General features: G+C 40.9%; 1 protein-coding gene across 5 annotated transcripts in view; it reads left to right on the top strand.

The window, feature by feature from the left end:
- LOC118231985 (Kv channel-interacting protein 4-like) overlaps positions 1-11,134 on the top strand; it is a 159,576-nt gene extending 148,442 nt beyond the window's left edge. For 4 of the 5 annotated variants that reach the window (XM_035426467.1, XM_035426470.1, XM_035426469.1 and 1 more), the window contains 6 exons: positions 3,176-3,245; positions 4,873-4,943; positions 6,300-6,407; positions 6,778-6,882; positions 7,261-7,323; positions 8,350-8,428. In XM_035426467.1, coding sequence (XP_035282358.1) covers positions 3,176-3,245; positions 4,873-4,943; positions 6,300-6,407; positions 6,778-6,882; positions 7,261-7,323; positions 8,350-8,397 — 465 coding nt within the window. In that variant the 3' untranslated portion in view covers positions 8,398-8,428. Of the gene's footprint in view, positions 1-3,175; positions 3,246-4,872; positions 4,944-6,299; positions 6,408-6,777; positions 6,883-7,260; positions 7,324-8,349 lie in introns of all 5 variants that reach the window. The other variant, XM_035426466.1, reaches the window with a different exon arrangement.
- Positions 11,135-12,011: the final 877 nt, after the last annotated feature.

Raw genomic sequence — 12,011 nt, forward strand, 5'->3', positions numbered from 1 at the left:
AAAGATGCTTATGAAACTGGCCATTAGTTGTGCTTGTGTTAGTATCCTTTTCCTGATCCTCCCATTAAGGCATACTGATTTCAGAACGTCGTTCTTGCTTACGCCCTCTTCAGTTCAGTTATTGCGGTAGCATCTTCCACTGCAGATCCGATGCCAGATTTTGTGCCGATTGTAATTTTTGCTTTTCTTCTGTAAAGTGATCCATCATTTCTGTGAAAGTGCTTTGTGCAGTATCGGGATGCTTTATACTTCAGCCTTAATCAGCGTCATTACCCCTTCATCCATCATTATTAGTGCAAAAACAGCAAATGCTAGTCAGCTGGGCATCTTAACCCTCTGGTAGCAATTTAAATTGTGGACCACATTTTTACGTAAGATACAGCATCTTGCTTGGAAAACCTGCAGGACTTTAGCTCGTTCGAATTCAGACGTCTTTGAGGTCAAGGTAGTCATGTTTAAAATGTATCGATCCGAGTAATGAAAAGAAGCAAAGAAATCCATTTTCTCGGTGCTCTTGTTAGTTAAGGAGGTGAGGTAGTGGTCATGGTCTGATCATTCTACTTATTGAATTGCGTCATTCTGCTTCAGAAAATGAAGACCAATTGCATGCAATGGCTGTGTGCGCAATGGAATGGAGGAGCTAGGTAATATTCTGTGACTGAATTCTGCTGAGTGCTCCTTTTGCAGGTAAAGGACTTTGTACATGACTTTCAGAACAGCTGAAGGGGTTTCCACAATCATTAAGGAACCCAGAGTGGCTCCTCATGCAATGTAGTGGTAACCAGCCCTGTTCCTGGAGATCTGCCACCTTGCAGGTTTTCACTCAAACCATAACAAAGCACACCTCATTCAACAGATAGAGATCACGCTGAGCTGCTCGTTAGTAGAATCAGGTGTGCCAAATTAGGGTTGGAGTAAAACACTTGGTTACCACTGGGCTGGTTACCACTGCTCTAAAGGCCCTGTTAGTGTGCATTTGGGGCAGGGACAGGGGCATGCAGGCAGTTTTGGGGAGGGCACTTGCTCGTCTGCTCTCTACTGAACTGATGGCGGACATCGCGGCTGCAGAATCGGACGTTACAAAAAAGGCGGGGAAAAGGAGGAAAGAAAAATCTTTAAAAAAGAGGATAGAGTTAACTAAACCATAAACCAACCCAAGGCTAGAGGGCACAGTTAGCTTCTCGTTTTTCCCCTTCCTTTTTATTTTGGGGGTTCGGTGCTGGGATTGGTTTCTCTGTAAAGTTGCCGAGGCGTAGCAATGGCCTAATGTACGCCTCCAGGTACAACCTGCATTTAAGACATTCTGCAAAGCTTTGCACCCTCACTGTGTCAGGAATCCATAGGCTCTGCTCCAGTGCTCGAATGTGAACAACAGTTCAGGATTCCCCGGGGTCCACTGACACACTTTCTTTTATTCTAACCACACATTTCTTCTCTTTCTGGGTGAGCTTCGTGTCAAACAATCTTAAATTTAGTGTTTCTAAATTTGATTAAGTAAATATTTAACATGGGGTTTGTAATTAATATTCACCCATATGCTGTTGTTCTATTTGCCTCTGGCTAGTGTCAGGTATCTTAAAAGCTCTGTTTTTTCCCCCTAATGCTAGTAGTTTTGCCTTGTGATATTAACTGAAGAAGGTTGTTCATAAGGTTTGAGTCATTCTGAAAACTCTTATTGATTGATGTCACTGATCACATGCAACACTTCCGAAAGTGTAACCAGACACAAAATTGTGCTTTCGATTTGGCTGTCCGCCCACTGGTAATGGCTAATTCACAAGGGATTCTTCCTGTGTTCACAGAAGAATATTGATTTTTACAGATTAAAATTTGCAGGCACAAAATTCAGACCTCTCCTCTCCTCTTCACCTTTCCCCTGAGAAGAAAGCCACCCTGTGGTGGAAAATATACTCCAAGTACGGGAAGTTCAGTTGATGTGAATGATTGGTGGGGGGACTTCTAGCTGTAACGGTCTAAAACAAGAGAGCCTGGAAATCTACTTGGGTATGGTGACTCATTCTAAACAGTTACTTGCTCATGCTATTGTTTCTGTGAAGAGCTGAATTGTGCTGAAACTCAGTTGCACACCGCAATCGATTAAAATGGTCCTTACAATTTACTTGACCTTGCCAGTTCATGGAGGTCAGATGTGACAAAAGTAGGGCACAAGTGCTTTTATAGCATAGTGTGCAGGTGGTGTCTTTGACCCTTTGGTTCATAGTTTACACACAACCTTTGTTGCTCCACAGTTCCAGCTAGTATCAGTGTTCTATCATGATTGTTGAACTTGTTATATATTGATATGAACGTCCACTCTGAGCTTTCACATAAACATTTTATCGTTTTAGCTGTGAATCTACTTGTTTTCTTTTTTTGCAGAGAATTTTTAAAAGGTCATTTTACGCGGTGATGGGTCCATTTACAGATACAACAATAAAACCCTGCTGATACTTGCAATCTTGTAATTTCTGCATGTTCGGGGAACTTGAACTGCTTGAACTGATCTTTATTGCCTAGCTGCTTTTTTTGAGCTGATGCTGTGGAATAGTAGCTGACTGTATTTGTTTCCGACTTTAATAGTGGCTCTGTAGCATGTTCTGGGGGGGGGGGGGGGGGGGTACAATTCCCCAAAGACAACACGCAGTGACACTGGAGAATGCATCTCCCATCATTTACATTCTGTGCAAGACATTGACTGTTTACATGCACTGTCCGTCACCTCATAAAACTGATCGCTGTGTGTATTTATGAACATTAAAATGCACAGTGACAAGAACAAGCCATTTAGCCCATCTTTGCTCACCGTTTACCTACAAAGAGTATCTAGCACTGACCATTTGCGTGCATACTAGAGAGTATCTAGCACTGACTGTTTGCCTGCATACTAGAGAGTATCCAGCACTGACCATTTGTCTGCATACTAAAGAGTATCTAGCACTGACCATTTGCCTGCATACTAAAGAGTATCTTGCACTGACCATTTGCCTGCACTGCACTGAGTGAGTATCTAGCACTTCATACAAGAGAGTATCTAGGACTCATCAGTTATCTACAGACCAGAGTATTCAGCACTGCATCTGGCTTGGACACACACACACAGGGATTCTGCCTCTGCTACATGGCTTGGCAAAGCTTTTTGCGAGCGATGACAACTCTGTGTTTGTGTTTGTTTCAGGAATGCCCGAGTGGGGTCGTGAACGAGGACACCTTTAAAGACATATATTCACAGTTCTTCCCACAGGGAGGTACGTTGCCGCGGCTTCAGGTTTGCGACTCATGGCCATTATGTACTTCCTTAGACACCCCCTCAGGTGTTTGGTGGCGGAGGAAATTTCGGAGTCTAGCGGGGACTGTACAGTACCATGTCTCCCTGCCAACCCATGTCCTCCATGTTGCTGCTTCACTGCTATTGCCTCAGTCACCTTGGCTCGCTCTGGGACTCTGAGACAACACAGTAATGGATTTCCCCACCGCAAGCGTGAGATTTCATCAATGCAATTTGTAGTTTAGATAGACCCTAAATAATTGATTAAAACGTTTTAAAAATTCAAAGAGGCTTTTTGTTGTCTTTTTGTCTTTAACCCCTGTGAGCAGTGTGCACTCTGCTCGTATGATGGTCCGTGCTCGTTTATTTTATGATTATACTTTGTTCTTGTCGGCATGATGTGATTTGAATGAGAAGCAGGTGATATAGCACTGAGAAATACTGGCCATAAAATGAGTTAAAATTACTACAATAAATCTGTAACAAGCCGCTTTCTCATATTTAAAATAATGTGTTCAATAGTGAGGATACAGTATATGCCCGTAGTGTGTCAACATAATATTGTTGCATCTATTTATATGATCTTTCTTAACATATTCAATATTGCTGGTTCTTGGTTTGTGCTGACTCTGTGACAATGGTGTCATTTCTTTGTGTCTATCAAATAATGTGCTTAATCTGTTAGTAGCCCAGCAATACGACTGGTTTGCAACTTTATTGTCCACTCAACCACGCATCTTCAGTGAGTTATGCACTCAGTAGTTCGTTGCTTCCAAATTATATCATGGGAGATTTAACAAGCCGCCTGTCCCATTAGGACCTTGATGGAGACTCGAGGTAGCACAGTGCTGACAGAGTGCACAGTTTACCGGAGACATTTTTAATTCGGCATCATGTAATTGTGCTTTCATCGCCTGGTCTTGTTGTTTATGTCCGCAATATTTTATGCAGTCACCCCTAAAACACGTTCTGTGACAAAAACGAATTGCCCTGCATGAAGGGTTCTGCTACATTTGTCTGTATATGTATCTTATGCTTGGTTTTTATTAGTTTAGAGCACAAAAGGAGCTGGCAGTTTATTTATCATCGGTGATAATTGGTCTTATTAACCACTTTCTCTGTCCGTTACAACAAAGAATCTTGTTTAATCACGCAAAGCTGAGCAAACAAATGCGCCACGACTGCTTTTTCAGTGCCTCCTACGAGAAGCAGTACAATGCGTTTATTTCCAGGTAGCAATAACAATCCCTGTCTAACGATAGCAAGACGATTGTGCTTATGTCGTTATGTTTGAATTTTTCGCTTGGAATATGAAGCGTCCATGTTGAGAGAAGGCGCGAGATTAGCATTTTGATAACGGTTGCGTTACACTGTGAAAATGTAGCGCGAATGTGAGAGACGGTGTTTAGATTAACGCGTCGAACGAGCTAAACGCGCACTGTTGTTGAAAGGGCGAATTCATATATGCGCCGCATATTTGCTGCGTGAAATATTGTAAGTTTTGAAAAGTATGAGGGAAAGGGGCCGTTAAGACTTGTGAGATTAGTCACAGGACGCAAGGGAAACTGTCGTATGATGTGACTGATTTGGATCTTGATTTCTTTCAGATGCATCGACGTATGCACATTTTCTGTTCAATGCATTCGACACAGACCACAACGGATCTGTGAGTTTTGAGGTAAGTCACATGCTTAACACTTTTCACTTTCTTTCATTTAGCTCTTCGTTATATCTATATGTCCATATGTTGTATTTGCTGTATGGTACTCTGGAATTTGGAACAACAGGTGTCTCTTCAGGTGAGGTAAAATGGCACCTGATGCTTATGTTTTTTGTTCCACTTTGACGTATTGTAGTATTTTTAAAAATGCATTGCTCTGAAATATATCTTAATATTTTCCTATGTAGGCCTATGTAAAGAGAACATTTATTGTTTAAAATACACCATATTATATTCCGTATCTGTGAGTGTGGAGGTCTCTATAGCCCAGCAAGCAGCAACACTAATTCATATATTTAGCTATATATTTTTTCAGAAATTCATTTTCTTTATTTCATTTTATTTCCATAAAACATTGGTGGATATAAAATTGAAATTGAAGCAAAGTATATATTTTCATATTAACAGGGGTCATACATTTGTCCTGTGGGCTGTAAATACAAGTGAGGTTCTTTGTAAGATAACTTGCAAAGCTAGTTTTAAAGTGCTTTTGGCACAAATCCCAGTAATCATCTGGATTTCCATAAATAATTAAAGCACAAACTAAGCTGCGAGTTTATTAGCACCCTGGGGAACGGTCTTCTGGTTTCTTTGTTAGTTTTAGGGCACGTAGAAGTCGGGTCTGGACGAAATTAGACGCACGTTTTAATGGAGCGACATGCGCATCCATACACGCAGATCTAATGAGGCAAACGTTTATCCGCTCTGTTTGTAATGTCACGCGCTGTTTATTCAACCCCGTGTCAACGTCAAAGCTTGTGTTACGAGCTCTGGAGGGGGGGTTATCAACCTGCAGACTGGGGGCAAAATGCAGTCTTATCTCGGAAGTGACGTGGCATTTCTCAGTGCGGAAAATAAGTTATAGATTATTTGTTTGTGCTTAAATACTACCGTAATATGTAAAAACATATCCAGAGTGTGGCGGTGCGGTGGATGGTGCTGTTGCCTCACACCAAGAAGGTCCTTGGATCAAAGTTTCAACCAGAAGCCAGTTGATGCCTTGGAAACAAGGTGTGCAGATTCTTTTAGCCAATCAATGATTTAAGTCCAGCACTTAAGTGCAAGAACACAACAGAAACCTGCAGACACAGCAGCCCTCCAGGACTGGACTTTGTGACCCCTGCTTTAAAGCATTCATTACATTATGCTACCAGCTGTTATTTGCCGGTGTGAATGTATGGATGGATTTCATGCCTTTAAATGTTCTGTGCAATGTAACAAGTGTTTATAAAGTGTTTATTACATGCGATCGAGACAGTTAAGTTCTGTGTGCTGTTTTTTTTTTATAGTGCTGTTCCTCTGTTTTGCTTGCAGGACTTTGTCATGGGTCTCTCGATTCTGCTACGAGGTTCAGTCCAAGAAAAACTCAACTGGGCGTTTAATTTGTATGATATTAATAAAGATGGATATATAACTAAAGAGGTAATGAAATATTCCAAACATTGTTTGTTTGAATTCATATTTCATGGTCAAGCTTTATGGATTTTTCATGTTTTATCTTATGCCCCAACTATTATTATTTTTAATTACTGACATTTTTCAAAAGATTAGACTTTCACTTTAACCATAATTATAAAAATAAAAGTAAAGTCCATTCTTGGCCATGGTTTTCTAATGCTGCACAAAAGGCAAAATTAATGCTCTCTTACTGTGCACAAGCTCAGCAGAGTCCAGTGCTAATATCAGTTGCTAAAAAAGCCTTGTTCTAATGGGTGATATTAGCATCAAATGGCAACATGCATGTTGCAAGTGAGCTAGTACTAAGTCGTATCTTGTTTTCATTACATTTTAGGAAATGCTAGACATAATGAAGGCTATTTATGATATGATGGGGAAATGCACATACCCAATACTGAAAGAGGAGGCACCCAGACAGCACGTGGAAATCTTCTTTCAGGTAATCTCCTATCCTAGTCGCTGCAATTTCACTGTACAGCATTGCTGGTACAGCAACATGGAACTATGCATTCTTCTGTAATGCATTATTCCACTTAATAAGAATAAGAGCAAGAATCGGAGTCATGCAGGTAATGGCAAAATGTTGAGCATTATTTCAACTGCAACATTTTGCTGTGCTTAAAAGCCACAGCTTATTTATGCACACAGCTTCCGTGGTTAAAATTGTTTTACATTTTTCATGATATGTGTTTTTTTTTTTTTTGTTGTTGAACTTATTCAGTAAGCAGGTACTGAAATATGCAGCCTGTCTCTGTGTCTTGAACAAAAGCAGAAGAAATGAAATGATGCGTTTTTCTTTTTCCCCCCCGATTTGTAGAAAATGGACAAAAACAGGGATGGAGTGGTGACCATAGATGAGTTCATCGACTGCTGCCAAAACGTAAGCTGTGCTCCTCTCCCCCCCGCCGCTGGGTCCCTGACTGTAGAGCTGGATCTGTTACTGGCTTCCAGTTGGTAAACATCTGGAAATGTTTACCCTCATTAAAAATGTAAAGAGACGGGAGTGCATTCACATACCACAGATTCACAGGGACCCAGGGGTACGAAGTAGACTTGTGTGGGAAAGGGCTACCTTCTACGATGTGTTCATGATCCACAAAAGGTTCAATGCAGTGACCACGTTCTTACCTGGAAAGCAGGGTCTTTGGGTTTAGGGCAGCTAAATGTAATGTAGAGTAGCTAAATGTATTGAAAGTCATTTCCAGGTCAAAACATTGTCGTTCCATTAAACTTGCTTGGCTTAGAATTGCAATTTCAACAACAATTTCCATATCATTCTTCACTATTCAACGAAAATCTGTCTTGTGTCAAGCTTTAATATGATGTAATATGTAGGCCTGCATTAATGTAATATAAATGTGCTCCTCCTTTTTAAATTATACATGGTTTGTTTTTCCATTGGTTTGTACTGAACCTTACTGAAAACAATAACATCCAACAGCAGATGTGGAGCATGCCCACTGTGTACCGGCTACACGTCCTTTGGCTTAATAGCAGAATACGCTTCATAATCAGAGGGCTTGATCTCTGTGTGAGGGGTGTGGGTGCCAGGAAGGAGCTGACGCACACACATACGCGCATACGCACACGCACACGCACACACACACACGCATGGACACACGTTCACACACGCACACACATGTATACACACACACACGCATGGACACACGTTCACACACGCACACACACACACTTTCTCTGTCTGCGTTTCCTCATGGTCCTGTCTTCATCTCACACACCTGGAGTCAAGCGCATGCTCACCAGCTGGTCGGATTCTCTGTCAACCCCCCCACCCCCACCCCACCTCCCTCATCTCTTTGACTATGATGTATTGTGTGAGCAGAATTGGGTCCTTGTAGCTCACTCGTGAACCTCACCCTCTCTTTCTCTTTCCTCTCCCACACAGGATGAAAATATAATGAGGTCGTTGCAGCTCTTTGAAAACGTAATTTAACTTGAGACCGGCTCAGAACTACTCTGGCACCCCCCCCCCCCCCCCCCCCCCTTTGTCTCCATCAATTTCTTATCAGAACGTTCAAATTCATACTGCATAAATGACGTCATCAGCGACGCGTTGGGAAGGATATGTCTGTGTATTATGCAAAATAAGCTTGTCTGACCGCTATGATCCCATTCGATTGTTGTTCTTCTTTTATGTTTTCTTTAAAAAAATAAATAAATTCAAGAAACCGTAGGCTCCTTTTTAGTTTAGACCTCATGCCTTTTTATGTTAAAAGATATGAACGATTCTAGAACTTTTAATGTATGAAAGCACTGTCTATTCCAGCATTTACACCTGTACTGTTGAGTTTCAGTTTGATCAACCTACGCTCTTTGTCTCCTTAACCGTGTGTATAGTTTTGTATTAATTGCTGTTAGAATCTCCAGTCAGGACAAGATCTGTTTCCAGCATGCACCAAACAATTTTTTGTGATTAAATTTTAGTTTTTGGAGTATCGCTCATGCCCGTAGTCTGTGAACTTCGATAAAGACCATGCACATGCGACTCGTAACTCGGTGTACTGACATTCCCGTTAGAATCTTGAACATTCACTTCCTGGTTTTTGGAGTGCCCCGCTTCCAGACAATAGCGATGTCGGAAATGACTGGGCCTACGTCAGCGATTTGACGGGATGGTGTGGTCACTAACAACTGGCAGGCAGAGACTGGAGTGTGTTTGAAAGCCCGTGCAGGTATACCTGTCCCAAGCACTGGAAATGCCTTCAGGCCAGTACATTTTCAATTTCATTTTCATTTTTAAAAAGTCTCTAGTCTAATTAATTTTTATGGTAATGTGACAGATTTTCTTCAGCTTATGATGTATATTTAGTTTCAAATTTCAAGACTAATGTGCTTCCCTCTGCCTGAAGCAAGTACCTGTTTCCGTCAGATACATTACCTAGTTATTCTCCTACCTGGAATTAAAATCTACATTCCCAGATTTTTTAAGAAATGTAAACACTTGGACTGAACTGAATTTTGTAGTAACTGTATAAAGTTTTTCGTCAACATCTTCAAGACTTCACAACTTCAAAAATAAGTTGTATATGAAAGAAAGATTTCTGTGTCTGCTAACAGAGGAGAAGTAGAACACCCTCGGAGACGTCTCATCCAGAGTTTTGGTTGATCAAATTGAAGCCTCTTGGCTTATTCAGTCTGGAGCAGGTGCTTAGCTCTGTGTGCTTATGGAAGCCTCATGTGTGACTGAGGTCTGTGGACGTGTGAAACGAGGACTCCTTTTACAGTGACCGTTTCTCCTCGTGAGCTCTGTTTCTGCTGTGATATTTGTGTTTGCTCGCCGAGCGTCCGCTTTCTGTTTTGCAATACAACCGAATCACAAGCACAAATGAACGTGAACTAGCTGTTGAAAGGTGAATGTGTGGCAACATGAATCATTTAGTGTAATGACCTTAATTTATTTGCTTAGTAGATGGCATTGTCATGGGCCACTTTTGAGCTTACATTGCATATTTCCTATTTTTTCCCCCCTATGGACTGTTTATTCTGCACAGTAAGAACTTTATATAAAGTACTGCACCTCGCTCAAGTAGTGCTATATCGAGGATTTGAACCCATATCCCCCTGTCTGCAAGTTCGGTTCCCCTGGCATTAAACCTCCCCTCTGCCTGAATACACACAGAACCTCCTTCAGGTTTAATTTGATTTTGTGTACTGCTATAAATTATTTCTTAATCCCATGTTAAAATCTCTGAAATGTCTTTGCTCAAGTGTGACTTCCAAAACCCTGAACAGCTACTCATTTCAACACAGGAAATGAAAAAGAAATGAATTGCTGACACTGTATAATTCTAAGAAATGTATATAACATTATATAAATGACTTGAACCTCATAATGAATTTCCAACCAGAATGTAAATTATCCCCTATTTGATTTCCATCGTCATGTTGGATAATAGATGTACCAGTAGAAGCACACAGGTAGTTTAATTTACCTCAAGTATGCAATGAATGAAATGATACTCTACCATGTAGAATGAGGCTGGTTTGTTAACTTTACATGTGTATATTTCCTGTATATGATAATTTGTCTTTTCACAATATTTATGGGTTATTTTTAAGTTCCGATGACATTGTGTTCACAGAATCTTGTAAAAGCAGAACTTTTTTTTTTTTTTTTAAGGATACTCATTGTAAAACAGGTGATACAGTAGGCTACATGTAAAGAGCATATATTTTAACGAGAAGAGATCTTTGGCTTGTGGAGTGTTATTTAAGTACCACTCTGATTTAGGCTATTATAAAGTCAATGGAAACACTACTTGTTTGAGGGGCAGAAAGTGAAATGGTGGCAAGTATTCCAGTTCATTCCATGCACAAGGATTGATTTCCTTATTCGCAGTGGATTTGCACTAAGCTCATTCGTTCTGTGTCTGGCACGCGCCCCGCGTACATATCCCAGCCAATCAGGGCCCAGATTCTCATTTGCATCATGATTGATTAGCCACTGCTGTCTCTGATTAGGGCATTGATCTGTTCTGGGAAATCAGACTGAAAGGAAAATAATTGGCAGGGCCGAGATCCGCCCGGCAGCGGTGCATGCTGGGTAACGGATTCACACCCTCACATCACCTTTCCTGCCCTGCAGCTTCAGGAAGTCACTAAAAAGCTTTATTCAGGTTCTGACCATCAGCGCTGTTGGTAAGAGAAGCATTTGTCCGGGGGAAATTAACTAAAAACTGTGAAAATTGAACTTTTGTGGGGGGGGGGGGGGGGGGGGGGGGGTGAAAAATCTGTATTGTGTAAATCATATGGATGTGTGAATTGGTGGAAGAAGCTAAGAGTTGCTCCTTAGAATACTGTGGAAAGACTATAACGCTTGTAATCCTTTTGCAAGGATGTTATTCAATTGCTGTAGTGTATAGAATCCTAGTTTTACTGGCATGTACGAAGGTAGCGAGTGAGATGAAGGCAAGAGTTAATGTTGTCATTAAAGACTAAACATTACAATGGCGACACCTACTGGTAGCTTTTTTCTTTTCTTTTTGTTTTTTGATTTGTTTTTTGTTTTGTTTTTTACATTTTTGAGCAATGAACTTGCCTAACACAAGGGCTGTGTCTGAAACAGCTTGCTTGCCTGCTATTGAGTATACAAGTTACATTTTGTATTCTCAATGGTAGGCCAGCAAGCTGTTTCAGACACAGCCAAAAAAAATGCTATTTTGGCATACTGACTTAGGCCATGTGTCCATGTGTTGTGGAGAGGAAAGTGGATCTATTTGTTGTCATTTGGCTCGTTTACATTGAAAGATTTGTTTTTTTTTTTTTAAACTGAATTTTAATTTCAGTCGTCAATTATTCATTCGTCGTACACCGATATGCAAATATCTTATCTACAGCATTTTTAATAATACAAGAAACAAATATGACCGGGGGGGTCTAAAGACTGCCGATTCAAGAATGTATTTGTTTTAGCCCAAATGCTAATTTCGAGGAGACTGCATTCAGGGAAAAGCACAGCCCCTGCCGAATACACACTGCAATATTGCTCCTGACCGTGAGCCTCTGTGACATTTTCACCATTCCCAGCGCTGATGGGTTTCGTCAATA

Source organism: Anguilla anguilla, chromosome 7, assembly GCF_013347855.1.
Source record: "Anguilla anguilla isolate fAngAng1 chromosome 7, fAngAng1.pri, whole genome shotgun sequence".
NCBI lineage: Eukaryota > Metazoa > Chordata > Actinopteri > Anguilliformes > Anguillidae > Anguilla > Anguilla anguilla.